This window comes from Cygnus olor, chromosome 2 (genome assembly GCF_009769625.2).
Source record: "Cygnus olor isolate bCygOlo1 chromosome 2, bCygOlo1.pri.v2, whole genome shotgun sequence".
In the NCBI taxonomy this organism is placed as follows: domain Eukaryota; kingdom Metazoa; phylum Chordata; class Aves; order Anseriformes; family Anatidae; genus Cygnus; species Cygnus olor.
Genome location: NC_049170.1, coordinates 67,111,122 through 67,128,525, shown reverse-complemented (window position 1 = coordinate 67,128,525; position 17,404 = coordinate 67,111,122). Strand labels below are relative to the sequence as shown.

General features: G+C 37.9%; 1 protein-coding gene across 1 annotated transcript in view; it reads right to left on the bottom strand.

Moving 5' to 3' along the window:
* Positions 1-502: 502 nt before the first annotated feature.
* TRANK1 (tetratricopeptide repeat and ankyrin repeat containing 1) overlaps positions 503-17,404 on the bottom strand; it is a 46,232-nt gene continuing 29,330 nt past the window's right edge. The window contains 26 exon segments of the mRNA XM_040546013.1: positions 503-1,296; positions 2,434-2,535; positions 3,758-4,182; positions 4,184-4,601; positions 4,604-4,902; positions 4,904-4,976; positions 4,979-5,177; positions 5,180-5,269; positions 5,271-5,402; positions 5,404-5,956; positions 5,958-6,102; positions 6,105-6,271; positions 6,273-6,454; positions 6,456-6,813; positions 8,292-8,395; positions 9,992-10,080; positions 10,675-10,831; positions 11,525-11,668; positions 14,515-14,652; positions 15,121-15,231; positions 15,233-15,321; positions 15,910-16,638; positions 16,641-16,733; positions 16,736-16,932; positions 16,934-17,035; positions 17,037-17,404. Coding sequence (XP_040401947.1) covers positions 1,226-1,296; positions 2,434-2,535; positions 3,758-4,182; positions 4,184-4,601; positions 4,604-4,902; positions 4,904-4,976; positions 4,979-5,177; positions 5,180-5,269; positions 5,271-5,402; positions 5,404-5,956; positions 5,958-6,102; positions 6,105-6,271; positions 6,273-6,454; positions 6,456-6,813; positions 8,292-8,395; positions 9,992-10,080; positions 10,675-10,831; positions 11,525-11,668; positions 14,515-14,652; positions 15,121-15,231; positions 15,233-15,321; positions 15,910-16,638; positions 16,641-16,733; positions 16,736-16,932; positions 16,934-17,035; positions 17,037-17,404 — 5,535 coding nt within the window. The 3' untranslated portion in view covers positions 503-1,225.

The following is a 17,404-nucleotide window of genomic DNA, read 5'->3' as shown; positions in this document are numbered from 1 at the left end:
TAGTAAAGAGTCTTCCGGCAAACAACAGCCATTACAATGCAATATATAACCATTACTGCTACCCACATTGCTCTGTTCTGCAGCAGGATTTCATTGCTATCCATAGGAAGTGTCCCACTTCCAAAATATTGAGCATACTAACAAGTTACTAAGCTTTTGGCAAAAGGTAATTATTAAAACAGTTTGTTATGTATACAAAGCAGTTCCCTTTTCAAGGCAAAATATTTCAACAACTAAATAATACACTATGTTGCTAAAGGAGACTGGAGTATGCTGGAGATACTGAAGTCCCAGAACTAAAATAGTGTCAGTATGAACTGGTACTCTGGCCCAACTTGTAACCCTACTCATGTAGTCAGTCACCTGTGGTTTTCATAAAAACATTCAAAATAAGACAAAAATCACGTTAGTTTAAACGTCTTACAAATTTTATGAAGTGTTATTATACATTACAAAAAGGCTTTCATCAATTAAAACTTATAAAACACAATGTATAATACTCTTTAAAGAAAGATTATCTATATTTCAATCTGTACAGGTAACAGCTTATATCAAAACTTTGTCAAATAGAAGGAAGTCCATAATTTTCATACCTATCTAATTATAAGTATGTACATTGTACAAAAACATTTGTGTTTAGAAATTACTATTCTTGTCTACAAAAATAGAAAAAGATACTCCAAGTACCTCCCCTGATGACTCAAAAAATTTCTGACCCAGGAGAGAGTAGGTTTACAATGGTCATCTAAGAACACCAATTAAAACCTCTTAAAATCAGAGAAACTGTGTTCTTATTTTTCTGAGCATTCCAGCTGACAATGTAAACGACAATGTAAATTAACAGGGAAAAAGAAAATGAAGACTGGGTAGAAAAATATCCCTGTGATAAGGCATAAACACAATTACTCTTCCTACTTGCTCGTTTCTTTGGCTTTTGATTACTTTCAAGATACCACGTCGTTTGAAAGGAAGTTTGTCCTGTCATAGGTTTTATCAAACACCACCACAAGACTGGTAATTAGTCTGACACAATACAAGTGATGAAAAACAATAGCGTAAGTTACTCTTCACCCTTTTCCCATTTCTGACCCCAACCCTTTATTCTTCTTAATAATTGTAGAATTTTATTCTAAAATTAGACTACTAGAGGATAGAAGAGCTACCTGCATATTATTTCTAATTACAACTTCCCATATCCTCCTTTTTTTCTTGAGTTTTTTTTTTTTCAGGCAAGTTCTTCAAAAGCCATTCTTTCATCTTCTACTTCATCTTCCAAGTCTCTATCATGTACAGAGTCTGTATAAAAAAACAAGAAATTAATGTGAAATGGAAAAGTCTGACATCTTTTTAACAGCATAACAAGCTATGTCACTACAATTTTATGTCTCAGCATAATACCTTCATATGTGTATAATCATGTTTAAGCAGCATTAGGTGTATCATTAATTAACGTACTTAGGAACACTGCTAGAAAGGAGTGACTGCTAAGCCCCTTGCTGCATTACATTGCCCTTGTTACATTGAACATCTGTTTCTATTGTCATGGCTTTTTTTTTTTTTTAAGAATGTCTTCCTCTCTCAAGGTTCAGTTTCAGCAGACAATACGTTTGCTTACTGACTTCAGAAGAGGGAAAGAGCATACAGTTTCTTGTAAGACTGAGAGCACTCCCATACAGTCTCAACTATGTCTTCCTTGGAATAGGAAGGTGTTAACACTTTTTATGCAATTTTTGCAATTCTATACCACTTAAATATGTGCTAAACCTTAAATATACTGGAGGGCAAAATGAAGTTTTAAACTTGTCCTCAAAGAATGTAATTGATTGCATCCAAGTATGTTGCTTTATTTTACACCAAAAGTGAAATGACTATGAAAACAAAAGGAATCCAACAGCAGGTAGTTTTTCTTCTTCTTCTCCACATAAATCTTCTAAAGCAAGTTAGTTTTATTAGGAAGCTGATTTTCAAGAACTTGGGACCACAATGTTAACTGCCAATAAATGCACTCTTGCAGCACAGTTGGGGAACAGCACTAACTTACTAGGGAAGATGAAGATAGCTTCTCTTCTGTTCCCTGGCCAAGTTTCTATCCTGAAGACTGCACCTGAACCATAGTTACACGTACATCTGTATCCACACACACACGCACATAACTTTGTGCACAATCAGATCCACTGTGTACCAGGACAGGGGGCTTGCTCCATTTGGGTCACCCTGCAGCCAGGTATACGTCTCCCACTGTTTTATAAAGAGCTGCTGAGGGAAGACCAGATGACTCATGTCTTTGCAGAGTTCACCTGTAGAGTTTCTTGTTGCCTAGAGGGTAAGTGAACATCCACAACACTGCTGACCTGGAGATTAGTGATGCTAAGAGACCACTACCAAACAGTGACCTCTAGGGGGCACGAAAGTCTGTGTAATTTGAAAACATACCTTCTTCCTTTATCCTATGCAAATCCATTTTCTTCAGCCATTTATGAGCCTCATCAATTACAGCAAACAATTTGTTGGCATGTTTGGTTATTATTTCTTCAGCTGAAATGAAGTAAAGTTAGCATTCTATAAGAACACTAGCTGAGAGATTGACAGCCAAACATGGTGACAGACATGCAATGATGCTGATGCAAAGCTAGAAGTCCCAGTCTCCAGTGATTTCACGTACAGAAAAAATTCACTACCATGCATGAAGATGCTGTATGTATTACTCCCCAAAATAATCAGCATTACTAGCACTGTAAGGATGGAGAGATAAGCTTCTCCTGTCATGCTGTCCCTTTTAAATTATACCTGAAAATCTTGGACACATTTTGATTTATCTGTTTTGGGGAATTAAAATTCCTGGCTTTCGTTATCCCTCTGAAATTCCACATGTCAAAGAACTACAAGGACCCAAGATGTTGCAGTCCTTTTCCAACAGCACCATTAAGGACATGAAAAGTGCTCTTTATAAAATGAGGGAAAACTAGTCTCAATGGCAAATCATTTCTATAAATATACTTCTGCTGAGTGGAAAAACAAGGCAACATTCAAAGAATTGTCATAATGAAATCAGCTATTACCTAATTCAACCTACTACATCCATTGTATCATCCATTATACCAGTGAACTGTCATGGTTCACTGAGCAGAAACCTAACTTAGTAATAAGAAAGCTTTATTCATATAAAAAACCCTGTCCATTAGGAGTAAAGAGAAAGGTTGCACATTAACATGAAGACCACAACCTAACAGTCAGTTACAAATGTAATGTATTGCACTGATTGGAGCTAATAAATATATTTAATACTCCAGTTTTTCATTACTGTCAGCCATCGCAGGCAATGTGACAACTTGACAGGGTTGGTGGATTTCTACAACTAAAGCCAGTAACAATATTTTGATTTAAGATGTCACTTTCCCACAGCAAGCACCCTAAACAATTTTGCTCCTAGGCTACTTATTCAGTGATTCAATTTCACTTGCAAAAATTATCATAGAATAATGCTTTCAGCACATGAGAAATAAATCATATCAAAATAATGAGAAAAAGGAAATACATATTTTGATATTTCATTTAAGTGCCATAACTTACTGGACTTCATAACACTAGTTTTGCCTTTTAAATATTTTCTTACTGTCTCAGTACCTCTTCTCTTCAGCTACCTGACATAGCACTTTCTTATTTCTTTCTACCACATGAAGATTTTTGAATGGAGCTTTGTCTAGGCTGGCCACAAATGGCATATTAAGTTGTTTAAACGAAAACTGGTAAGTCCTACCTTCAGCCCACGCTTCTCACTCATAGATTTCTTCTACTGCATCTGAAATCATCGTAGTATTTTCTTTTATTTTTCTCTGGTGTAATTTGGAGCCTTCTTTATACGCTGAATGTTCTTGGGTGCAAGTCTTTTCTGTAATGGCCTCTACTATTTCCATTCCATCTTGTATTTTTGGATCTATTTCTCTTCTGAAAAAGTCAGCATAGTTTTTGTAGGCAGCATTATTATTTTTGTGTTCATCCGTGTTTCTGTGCTCTATATAAGCTTCACTGGCCACAATAAGTGCGTTTCTCTCCACCTGCAACTTTTCTTCCCTGCTGATCTCTGTTGGTGTCACAGTTTCGGGAGTGTCTGCTTCCATGCTTTCTGTCCGGCTGAAGTAGTTCTCACAGCTCTGGATAAATCTGACTCCACAGAGGTCACACAGTTTGGTCGATATCTGCTTTTTTGAAGACTGCCGATAGAAAATTCTCTCTTCCCATGGCAACAGGCTCAGCTTTGGAGCAGGCCTTTCTTTTCCACTTCACGTACATAGATATGAAATGGAAAATGCGGCACAGCTGGTGTTGAGCAGATGCTTTCTGCTCTTGCTTCTGTTGCTTGCTGAGTGCAATCACTTCCAGGGGATCCTTTTGGTCCTTTAAGCACTGATTGCTTTCAAGTTCCTTTTCTATCTCATCAGCATATTCTGTCTTATCCAAAAAGGTTATAAGCCTGTCATGGTTTACAGTTTCATACAGGACACCCTGTGTGGGTGGATGCCCCTGAGTGTACACAGAGTCCCACTTCCATTGGCAGTCAACTAAGTACTCTGCATCTTGCTCTGTCAGAAGCTCTTGCCTACAGCAATTTCTCTTACATGTGTAGCATCAGCCACTTGTTCCACTACTTTTAGCAATCTTTAAGGCACTTTAGAGGGAAAGTCTTTTCTCATTGATTTCAGCATTGCCTTTATTTCAGGAAAGTGTTGGTATAAGAGATATTTACATGTAAAATTCTGCACCTGGTCAGCATTCAGTACCATCACTAAGCACAGCACTACAGTTTGCTCAGCTTCCCCTGGAGTTATGCAGTCAGGATCCTCAAAAGCATCCAGAAGGACATGGAACCTCCCATGAACTCCACATGAAGTTTTTGCTAGATAACAGATGAAATCTGAAATTCTGTTCTGCTGCATATATGTCCTTTGGTCTATACTCTTGTATAATGGAAAATGTCTCAATTCTTTGTTACGGTCCTTGCTTCTGAACAAAAAATCCCAGTAATGAATAAGAGCAATGTAACTCTTTGGAAAGCACAGAGTAACGTTCTTGTTGAGACGCATCAGGACAGCACAACAGAGAATGTACTCCATCATGACCGTATTTCCTATGCTTGGAATCAGGAATCTTGTCCATTTCTTGACCAGAACGTTCATAAAACAGAAAAAAACAGTCTTTTACAGTTTTTTGGGTTCTTATGAACATAAAATTGCTCAAATGAATTTTCAAGAAGTCTAATGAAGTCTAATGAAGCACAGGTGTGTTCCTGTATTTTCTGTATTTTTGTCAGGTAGCAACATTCCATGTCTGCCATCTATTCCTTTGATTTCTCCTCTGTGACGTTTACACTTTGGGGAGTCTTTTGCCTTTGACAAAGCAAGGTTTAGCTCTGTTATAATCATCCTCTTCCTCAAAAATAAGTTTCTCAAATTCTTCAGGATATCCTGAAGATAAGAGAAAAACCTTCATGACACTTAACCGCAAGTCACTTGATTCTCTTCTTGCCCTAGCATCTTCATTTTGAAATTTAAATGCAATGTACTCATTCAACACTGCTCTACAGGGTTCGGAAACAATGTTACTGAACACCAGTATTTCTTTGCATGCCTTTGGGTTCTCTGACAGTATTCTCAAATGAAAATGATTAGGAAAAAACATTTCTAGGAGGGCTTTACATGATGCATATTTGTCAGGAGTCAAAAAGACAAAGCTTTTGCACTGACTCAGCAGCTCTTCAGGGAAAGTGCGTGTAGCTTCCAAGAGCAGTCCATTTATTGCTGCCAGATGCATTTTACATTGAAATACTGTCCTTGCTTCATGGTGCAACAAGGGCTTATGTAAATCCTCACAGGTTTTATCTTCACAGTTCAAGCCAACAATGAACTTGATACAAATACCAGGGTAATGCTTCTTCCGTAACTCACGGATGATAGAACAACCTGCTTAGCAAGTGCTGCTTCAAAGCTGATTTTACATCCTCTTTGCTTACTGAGAAATTACCTTTTGTCTTCTTCTCTTTTAGATTTGACTTGTCTGACAAAAACTTGAGGATGGGTTCACCTTCATTTTAAGACACCTGGCAACAACTGTCACCTGTTAGGAAATCCCAAAATAGGCAAAGCATGATTTCACCATATCTTTCTCTGCATTGGTGGCTGCTTTCTTCAAACTTTTAACCAGACCTAGAAGAGCTATTAAGCCACGTGTCACCTTAAAGAGGATGTCCTGGCTTGGAGCACTGCAGCGAGATAACAAAAAGAACTTCAACTGCACCAGCAGAATGATTCAGAGATAGAAACTGACAGTATGCGCTGCTCAGTTTTGCAAAGTCTCCCTTCAGAGCTCCCTGTAAAAATACAGTTTCAGCAATGCCAGACTTCTGCTTAGTTTCTTCACAAAGCTCGAGGGCTTCTCTTAGCATGACCTCTGTCTGCCATGTCCAATTCTGACCAGTGAGTCATACCAGCACGGGCTGCAGCAAGCAAGCAAGATACATGGAACTCTTTTATAGTTGTGAGGTTGGCTGCTTCCAGAGCAAACCCGTGTTGTTTCATTAGCTTTGCAGCTTCTTCCTGCCAACCTTCTCTTTTTAGTAAGTCTGCTGTTTGGTGCAAGCATCCATGAGATTTCAGAAACTCAAGCTGATCCTTTATGTTAAGTTTTGAGAGGACCCACATCATTTCCTCAGTTCTGTTCGTACTTAGGTACTTTGCAGCTGCTTCCAAATACAGCTGGTTTGCTGTACATGAGAATTTGGAAACCATTTGTCCTCTTGTATTTAAGATCTCTTCATATCTGAAACACAACATACATCAATTTACTACCATGGATGATTAACCTAGACACAAAATAACTTTTTTTTTTTTTAAGTCCCCAAAACATGAAACAAATAGCTGTCCCAAGAAACTCTTCTTTTAAAAAGGCCAACTATTTCAAGCACCATGCCTGTCAAGCAAAAAACAATCACATCATCCTAAAAGACCTACAAAAAGAATTTAGTTACAACATAAGGTTGCCCAAAACAAGATCATTAAAACCTCTGGTATGACCAAGATTGCAAGGTTTACAGCATTAGTGAATCTTTATCCATGCTGTCATAACACTACTTCCAATTATTTTAACCACATTTTGCCAGTGATAGTCATAGTCTTCCATTTGTTAAAGTAAGCTTCAATGTAGAGTTGTTCTGTGCACGAACAGAAGCCAGAATTAAATAAAACAGAATATCAATAAATTCTCCACAGGCCAATATAGGTAATGCCCTGTAAAACTTACATAAACCAGTCAGTTTAGAGAACTGTTTCAATTCTGTTGTATGTCTCTACATACACTTTTCTACCTACCAAATGTCTGTGCAGAATACCTAGCTGCATCTTTCAAAACATACACTTTAAAGCACTCAGCTATTAATTATTTCTGTCTGAAGTCAAATTATTAAGATATACCCTAAGCCAGTCTTGCAAAAGTATTCTCTCCTGCATGCTGAGAATGAGTAATTTTTTCCTGATGGGTGGGTAAATTGTTATTAGCCTTTCATTACTATTTTCTGATGATAGTGGTGGGAGCGCAGATTTTAGTACCTTTACTGATGAATTTGCATGAATGATTTGGGGAGGACAATTTAAAAAAATCATTAGTTGGTAAGGTGAGTTTAATGCTTGAAGTTTTGGACCAAACTATCTCTACATATTAAACCAGCTTTAGTCCTTTAAAAAACAGTTGCCTTAGCATAGGAATTATTAAATATACATCACAAAGGATCTCAGTGAATGTGTGTATTTATTGTAGGCCTTGCTGAAAGTCTAACTGGTGTATATATTCATAAAATGTCATGAAGTTATTTGTAATGAAAGATGCGGCCAATAAATGAACTGTTTGCATAAGAGTGTTCTGATGAGGTCACAAGGATGCTGCCAGATGCAGAGTTCTGTCAAAAAGATACTAATAAAATCAGTTTATCAAGAACAGTGTGAAAAATCACAAGATTGTCACTGAATCTAACCAACATTGACATATGTTCTTCTTCACACTTAAACTGAGGAGGTAAAGCAAATAAGCAGTGGGATTAACTGGAGTTGAACACTGCTGATGGCATATGCTCTCCTATCTATATCCAAGGGAAAAGCCTCCTGAGGTAAAGCAAATCATGTTGCTTCTCTCTGACTTAACCAGAGCTGACGTAACCACAGGACATCTTCCCTGGGTATCTTCCCCCCATACACCCATGAGGTGGCACCTCAGAATGACACCCACTCACATGCATTTATACTTACCTGGGACTGCTTTTCTTCAAGTGCACTTTGAGAACAGCGTCATGTGCCAGGGCCAGCTTTGACTTCTCAGATGCTTCTCCCTTTTGGTAACATTTGGCTGCCACCTGGGTGAGATCATACACAGCATTCACACACGTGCATCCAACTCATGGCTTATCACATAAATGCAACACTTAATTTTACAGTCACTGTAACAGAAAACAAAGACTGGAAGAGTGCCTAGAAGAAGGAAAAGGAAAAAGGTTGCAGAATATTCTTAGGACAAAAGGAAAAGCTTTGAAGTCAGTTCACATGTGGCTATATCATAATTAGAATTTTAATTAAAATGTTTTATGAAATTTTCATGGAAGCAGTAAAAACAAAATACCTGGTAGGCTGATGGCACAAATAGCACACATGCATTTTGGATAATGATCCAACCACTAACTGGTAAGTCACCAGGCACCTGCCACATAACAGTATTAATAAAAGCTAGGAAAACCAATGCATGCAAAAGTTAAATCAGAGAACGTGGAAAATTTATTCATGTTTTTAGCTTACCATGCCCCTTCTGTAATAAGTTAAAGAGAATCATTAAAAGTTAGCCAGGTTCCAAGCAACCACTGCTTAATTATCATCTTGCTCATTTTGCCATGCTGTATTTCTTTATTGTACCCATTAATTTCATATTTACTTCTGTTTGGAAATCCCATATTGAAAGCCACTCTTACAGCAGCAAAATTCCCCAGATTATTTCTTTTTATGTAGCAATGATACACAAAGATCAAATTATGAAGAAAACAGAACAGCAGATAATATAGCTATTACATTTGATTTTTTTTTCAGCTGTGTGCTTATTATCTAAACCATTTTCTGTCCACATAGGAAACAGCTTTCCCTCCTATCCCCCCAAGGAGAGAGAAAGACTGCCTGTATAGTGGCAACTCGTTACTTTAATCTTTGCCTTCTTATAAATATCATTTTCCACAGAAAAATTGTGTTGCTTACAAGCAAAGGAAGCTTTCCTTTTGCAATCATCAAAAATAGTATCCAAAAATTTTATTTGCTTCCACTCCATTAGCTGTCATGCCAAATTTGAACTGCATAAACTACCAAGTCAGCAAATAAAAGAGTGTAAAATATCAATGTTTTTTAAGTAATAAGGGAATTAAACATAATTTTGCTACACATTGTCCATATTTCTTAATGTAGCAAACTCCCTTGGTCTTACATGCTGTTCCTTAATAAGTGTTCTATATCCAACCCTAATTACTGACCAAAAAACACTGAAGGCTCTGAGATTGTCACCCAAGTCAATATATTTCAAATAAATGCCTATGGTAATGTGTAACGGTAGTGCCAAGCATATGGTTTAAATTCACAAGTTCCAGTCAATTCGTATTGTTGCTAATAACTGTTTTTCCCAGTATCTTTGATTTGTGCTTATTAAAACATTTTCTCCCTCACAGGGCTGCAAATTTCTGGGTTGTGAATTTCGGATTACAGACAATAGCCTTGCTCTCCCCACTTCTTCCAAGTTGTTTCCAGGTTGTCTGTAGACACCTACAGAACTACAAACCACAAAACAAAAAATAAAAAATAAAAAAAAGCCTGCTACAGAGCCAGTACAGTTTTACAGAAAATGTTATAGAATTAAAGAAAATAAGGTTTCAAAATAGGCAAGAATCCTTATTTCAGCATACACTATCACATGCTCCTACCTCCCAGAACTGATGTTTAGCATAGTAGTCTCCCTGTGCAATCCATTCTTCTGCAGATGAAGTTTTAGCAAACATGCTGTCATCTAAGTCTAGGACAGTGGGGGAAACCATTTTATGTTAGAATAGATAAAAAACAGTAACCACCTGCTATGGACAGAAGCTAAGCACTGACATCTCCTAATATGCCAAATTCTGTATGGTTTGTGCTCACACCAGTAATATGGTAACTGTGAGTACCTCTTATACCTCCCAACCAGCACTGGAAATAAACAAGTCAGGTTTAGTTTTGAAAGGCCTCTAAAAACAGTGTTTATTTTTTGGACAAAACTTTTGAGTAAATCCACTGTCTTTCTAGAAACCAAGTCCTCTCATTTGATAAACCCCCTTCAGCTGGCATGGTATACCAAGAACCACCTTCATTACTGTGCAGAAAAAAAAAAATCAATGAATTAGCAATGAGGTTATTTATTAACATATACAATTAATCTTTAGAGCCCAAACAAATAAAACCCACTGAAACGAGTGGAAATTTGCAAGGGTGTTATCAATGCACATTGTTAGAAGGACCAAAGAGTTTAACATTCTTTATTACACAGCCTGAAAGTAAGACTTGAAAAGCAAGAACGCATTCAGTAGGTTGTCCTGTTCCAGAGTCTTTTAAGGAAGCTTTATGATACCTTTACCTTTATTTTCATCTGTTTTGACAACCTGAACGACTTCCCTTTTGATTAAGTACTTAAAAGCTGGAGACCGTTTTTCACTATTTTTGTCAAATATCCAAAGATTGATCCTGGCTCTTATAATGGCAGTAAACAACTGCTTCAGTTCTCCATTCAGCATCTGAAGCAGAACAAGAACAACAAAACTAAAATAAAATAGAATAAATACCAGATGAGTTAAATTGTTAGAAAGTGACACACTTTGCAGTTTTAAGAAAACAGCAAATATATACAGTGACTAACAAAGAACGTATTTATAAGCAAGTCTAAATATTAAATGTGATTTTTAAACTACATAAGCAATTGTCCAGCTAATTTGAAAACAACTACTTCTACAGCAAAACCTAGCAGCTGTAGGTCTGACTGTCCATCTTGTTTCGAATCACTTGCACATGCAATTACTTGTGTTTGTGTTTTTTTTTTACATTACAATTCTGAAAATATCTGACTCAATTGAGCCTAAAAAGTTTCCTTAATTTTAAGGGGATGACAGTGATCTGAAACCAGACTAAAATAATAATAAACAGCAAAACAGTTTGTCAGTGTTTAACTATGGTAAAAATACCTAAAAGTCTAATGAGTAGACTTCGTTTCTTAACGAATTGCATTCACAAAAAAAAATCTTTCAAAAAAAAATCAAGATTAGATGTATATATATATATATATATATATATATATATATATATATATAAAAACTACGAAAAAGATAAAAACAACCTCAAACATGTAACTACAGGATGAAAGTATTTCTTGAAGAAATTTCTCTATTTCTAGCAGTTTATCCTTCCTATTCCCAATATTATGAAAAACTCACCTTGTACATTTCTACATTAAAAGGAGAAGGTCTCTTTTGCAAATCAGTAGCATCCCCTAAAGGCACTTCAATTAACAATCTGCTTCCTACTTGCATATCTGAATCCGGAAGATAAGAAGAAATGATCTTCCACTCCTTGCTAGCCTAAAATATTAAAAGAATGAGGTTACTTGTATACAATCACTACTGCCCATATATGCAAAAGACAAGGTCATACACAGGTTGTGACCGACAAACACACCCCCAACTTAAAAAAGGCTTAAAGGAGACAAGCAAAAAATTAATGATCTCAGGGAAGAACCTAAAGAAAAACCATCAGCTGCCATCAAGAAGGCTGAACTTCATAACTTTTGAGATACAAGTCTGTACCAGGTGGCCATCAGGTTGAAAACACAGAACAGATTAAGAAGAGGTACATCGGGGACATTATCTTTGGCAAACAAGTCATCACTGGTGCTTGTGTAAATGATGATGGGGTGGAGCCCATAAACAAAACAAAGGGGTTGAAGCTGTGGAGGTGGATCTATCAGTATCGCACACAGGCCTATTTCTCACCATGACTGTAAACAGGCAAGAGAGCTCATCAGTTACATGATGAATTTATTAAGCTCACTGCGCAACACCAGCGGTCACTAGTACTGGTGTGAGCCAGGGGGTAGAGTATAACTGATCAACACACTGCTACTTGTAAGAAGGCTCAGAAACGAGCAAAAAAAAAATATTTGTGTGTGATAAAAGAGCCTGGTCATACTACATTGGACTCCAATATATGTATCTGTGAGTAATATCTGTAAATGTGCACAAACATGCTTAAATGTGTTCAGTGTGGTAGCAGATTTGTGTTGCACACTCTCAATCCATGCAACAAGCATCAGCTCCTAATCACACCTTTCTGAAGGTTCCTGATCCCCCACAAAACTAACACAGAAAATTGTAAGTACATTTTAAATTGTTATGCTAATTTTATTCCCTTTCAGGTGTTTTATGGAAAACTATTTATGAAGTGCCAAGTTTGTGCCAGAAACTGAAAAATACTCTTATTATGGCTAAACAAGCTTTTTTTCCCCTGTAGTAAGCAACCCGGTACAAGTTAGTCTTCTTTATGGGAAAAAATACATTTTGCAAGTTTTCTGTATTTTGCAGTTCTGATTACAATAAATCATCAAAACATTCCTAAGCCTGTTATGAATTACAAAATGACCAACAGATCAATTTGGTCAACTGCTTGCTTGATTTTAGGGATTTGGCATTTTTTCTTTTTAGTTTCTTCATTGAAATCTGCCTCTTGAAACAAGACTCATTCTAAACCTCATTTCAAACCCAATAAAGACCAAATCAAGCAAATTACAGAAAGCCACATATGCTGTCTTTACAGCAGTTCAGAGATTCACCTTTTCAAACCAGAAAACTTCAGCGTGAGCTTCTTTCTTGCCTGCTTGTTTGACTCCTCAAATCAACTCAATTACTCATGACTCACATGAGGACAGAAGATTTATATGAAAGTATTTCTCCAGGCTTGGCACAGATTAGTCTAGCTAAATTAAAACACTCAGCACACTCAACTCTGTATTCTGCTATTAGTTCATTGTTTTTCTGAGCACAGTTCGCATCACCAAAAACATGTCAACTTTGAGAAATCTATCATTACAGCCAGTATTGCACTGTGCCTGAATCACAGTAAGCCACATTCAGTGTCACTTACTGCAAGCACCTTCCTTGTCCCCTCACCGCATTGTGTCTACTAGCCTCTATGAAAAGTCACCAGCAATTTGCCCTAGTTTTCTTTTATAGAACTGTGGTTTTCAGTTGCTGAAAACCACATCTGAGACTGTTTTGAGGGCTAGAGGCAGAGGGCATCTGCACGAGATGTTCACGCTAAATGTGAAGTTACCCAGCAAGTCAGTTGTGGGGGTGTACAAGTCCCTGTAGGCATGCTCAGTAAGGATACTGCCTACTACCTGGCCAGGGTGGGTCAGTGATGCTCCAGCAACATTGGGGCTGCTGTGCCTGACAGCTCTTTGTGAGAAGCCTTGAGGATTGTATCTCCCTGACTGACAACTCCCTCAGACATATGTTTTGATTTTTGGGTGTTCCTGTGGGGAGCCAGGTGTTGAACTCAATCCTTGTTGGTCCCCTCCAGCTCAGGATATTCTATGATTCTAAGCTCCGGAACTGGTGGGGATCAACCTCAACCCCTGAAAGGGCAGGGTCTGAGCTACCCGGAGAACTACAAAGGGGGAAAAGGGAATAGATAAAAGCCACAACACCTCCAGGAAGGAAAGCCTTCTTCATCCAAGGTCATACTAGGGAAGATGGAAAGGTCTCAGTCTATGGCAGAGACAAAGTTTCCTAACAACTCCTGAGCTAGACCAGAGTGAGTTTTCTGGAATTTGGCTGTGGATGGCTATAGAGCATGCTTCCCTCATCACACACATGCACGTGCTACTTGCTTCTAAACATAGTTGTTTTACTAAGCTTTTAATTAAAAAAAAACTGTTTCAACTTATCTGGGGCTGGCAAATGATTTCAAGTCTGCAAGCACAGTAAAAAAACTGCACTGCGAACACAGTGGTGATGCAAAGCAGGGGGTCTAAGGTGATTTTTTCAGGACCCAGCACCCCAGTATAAGGTAAAAAGTATGCAAGAATGGTGGATTGTCACACTAATTTCTGACCTGAACAGAGACCAGGAGGGACATGTTGCAAGCTAACAGAATAGTCTTGGTATGTGGCAGAAGTATGCATGCACACCTGCTCTTCTGTGAACCCCAAGACTCTCCCTGAAATGGAGACAGAGAGTCTGAAGGAAAATGTAGCACTCCGGGAAGACAGGTTCTCACTTCATAAACCTATGAGCTGTATTTTCTACTGTGATGAAGCCACCTGCCTTAAGAGGAAACTGAATCCTTTTCCAGCTGGAAAGACAATTAGATCCCATGTAAAATCAACACATTAAGAAAAAAATGTAGAATATGGATAAGAATTAAATACCTCTGAGTCTGTGAAAAAGTTGTAAAGGAGTACATCATCAAATTCCAAGCCCTTTGCTTCATAAACTGTCAGTGCAAGTGCTAAATTGATTTCCTCTGGTATTTTCTCCTTTGCTGTTTCATTTGCCACTAATACTACCTATCATAAAAAATATTAATAAAAGAATGTGTTAGAAAGCAAAAAAGTAACAACCACAGACAGAAAACATAAATATGTCAAAATACGTCAAGATAAAGCAAGAGGTTTCTCAAAACCAGACAGCATTTAACACAGACATTTCAGCACACTACGCAAAGCTGCCCCTAGAAGACTGACAAATGCATGGTACAATGGAACAGATACAGACCTGGTGTATGAAAATTTGGAGTTTGATAAGAATGGGACAAAAAAAATCATCTGATGCAATGAAGAGCAGAAAGAACCAGAGATGCATTGAGAAAGAAATAGAAACCAACACAATGAAGGTTTCAAAGTTTAAAAAGCATAATTTATCAGTAAGATACAAGGGCTTATATGGACTGTCCATAATATCTTTTAAAGTGATTATTTAATTAGCAACAGAGCTGGAAGAATCTGCAAAAAGCCGTATACCTCAGAAAACCAAACCTGATGTGCTCCAAATTCAATAGGTTGCGTTTTCCTTTTATTGCCCCTCAGCAGAATTGCTAGGTCACTAAAACTGCAGGACTCCAAGACTGTAGGTTTGGGTCCATCAAAAGAGACCACACTCCTCTGGAAGCCGATCAAAAGATTCTGGGAAATAGTACTGAAGCAAATCAACCACTCCAGATGCGAGACAGAGAATACCTACGACAAGCAGAATACAGATTTTAAACTTCAGTCAGGCTGCCTCATACTCGCTTGCAAACACACTAAAAAGATCGTTAGAATTTTGAAAATCAAGAAATATGACAAAAACAATTACTAGTCGGAGAAGAAAGAAGCTGTAAGGTCCACTTTGTTTCTACTATTTTGAGTAGACCTCATTCTTGGGCCTGCATAGATCTAAAACATGCTACAAATACTTAGCAGTGTCCTCATAAAATGAAGGTCATAAACAAAAGTAATAGGAAAAACAGAAGTAGCTCAATCCTACAAAACCTAGCAACTTGAGGATAGAGCTGAAAAAGCATGTATGATTACTTTCTGTTAGGTTTTCATTTAAGTCAAATATAGACAAAACATGCAGTAAGCATGAGTGTTCGAAAAGTTACTATTTTTAAAGTGTTCATTTTTGGTTTTCCAGTTGAGATGTCAAAACACAGAATTCACGTCACAAAAAGCTGATCTAAAAAAAGAGACCGCTTAAAGATGCTTTGAATTAGCCAGTAGAAAACTCCAATAATTTGTGACATCTGAAAAGCACAGGCTGAGATCATAAATTTGTTACTCTACTTGAATGGGACTTGTAGTTCTGGTACAATTGATATATCCTTTTTGGTTTTCTAACACGCTGCTTCTTGTCTATGGAGTTGGAGTTCTTGCTTGCATAATGAAGCAGTGACCTCAGATCACTAAAACAAAAAGCAACTCCTTTCATTATGCTCTGGGCAGTGTCACCAGTTAGAAACATGGCATTAGGATCATTGATGCATTTAATTAACAGCGCTAGCTCAGCTTGGGTGAAATCCTGAATCTCATCACCATGAAACTCATGGATGGACCACGGCAACTCACCGAGCTTTGACAGTCTTTGAGATAAATTATATAGCAAGTCTTCTTCATCGAAGTAGCCTCTCTGAGGCCTTATTTGCTGATAAAGACAGAAGAGGCGATAGATTTCACTCCTGTCTTCTGTGAAGTTCAGCAATCTCTTCCAACCTAGCTTTTTGTACCCCTCCTCAGTGAGTTTACCCCCAGTGCAACTCAGTGCCTCAAAAGAGCCTTTCAGAAATGATTTTATTTCTTTACAATCCTGCACTGGTTTGGACAAGCTTTTACTTTTCACCATTTTTGGCCATATTTCATTTGCAAATACATCATAAGTCACAAAAGTACGAGGGTCATTTTCCCTAGAGTATGCATCTGCAGCTCCTTCCTCATCACCATGCTCTGCTTCATCATTACCTTCTTCATCCCTATCTTGCCAATTTGGCACCACCAACTCTTTCTAGGGACTCCAACAATGGTTCTTTTAAGGCTTCCATCTTCATTCCTTGGAAAAAAGAGGTCAGGCATGGATGCATCCAGTAACAGCAACAACTGCTTGGAGGTGACAACAGTGGGAAATTTTCATCTTTAATGTCTTGTAGCCTATGAACACTTGGTTCCAGAGGCCTGAAATGACTGGTTATCTTAGATGACTTGCTAAGTTCAATGAAATTCTTCTGAACTTCCCGGCACAAGACAGCATTTTTCGTCACAAAGATCTGGTGCAGGTGCTCCAGGCTGTTCAGTGTTTCTGCACTACACACAGTCTTCATGGTCATCACATGGATTTGTTTCTCCACCACTTGTGTCCGCAGGAACCTTTTCATCCTCGCTGTCTTGCACACCACTCACCTGCTCCTCACTGGAATCAGTCTTTTTTTTCTTCATGCTCTTCCTTCTCTAACCTCGCTTTTTCAGCTTCACTGCACTGCTTCTGCTGCCAAGTTTGCCTTGCCAGCAGAGGACTATTTGCCGTGGTAGATCTTTCCCAGTACGAATAGAATTTCTTCCAAAGCCTATACAAGCAGCAAGTTGTCTTCCCTGTCCCACTTCACCCAATTAAAACGATTGATTCTATGGGCTTTGGATTGAGGTTAATTACTGCATGCTCCAATTCCCCCACTCAGAATGGGTATTCAACAGCAGAATGTACATCATTTATAATGTTAAGCACCATGTTAGTACTGAAGCTGTGGAATTTCATTATATTGTATTCCATTTCTGCACATTCTATTCCCTC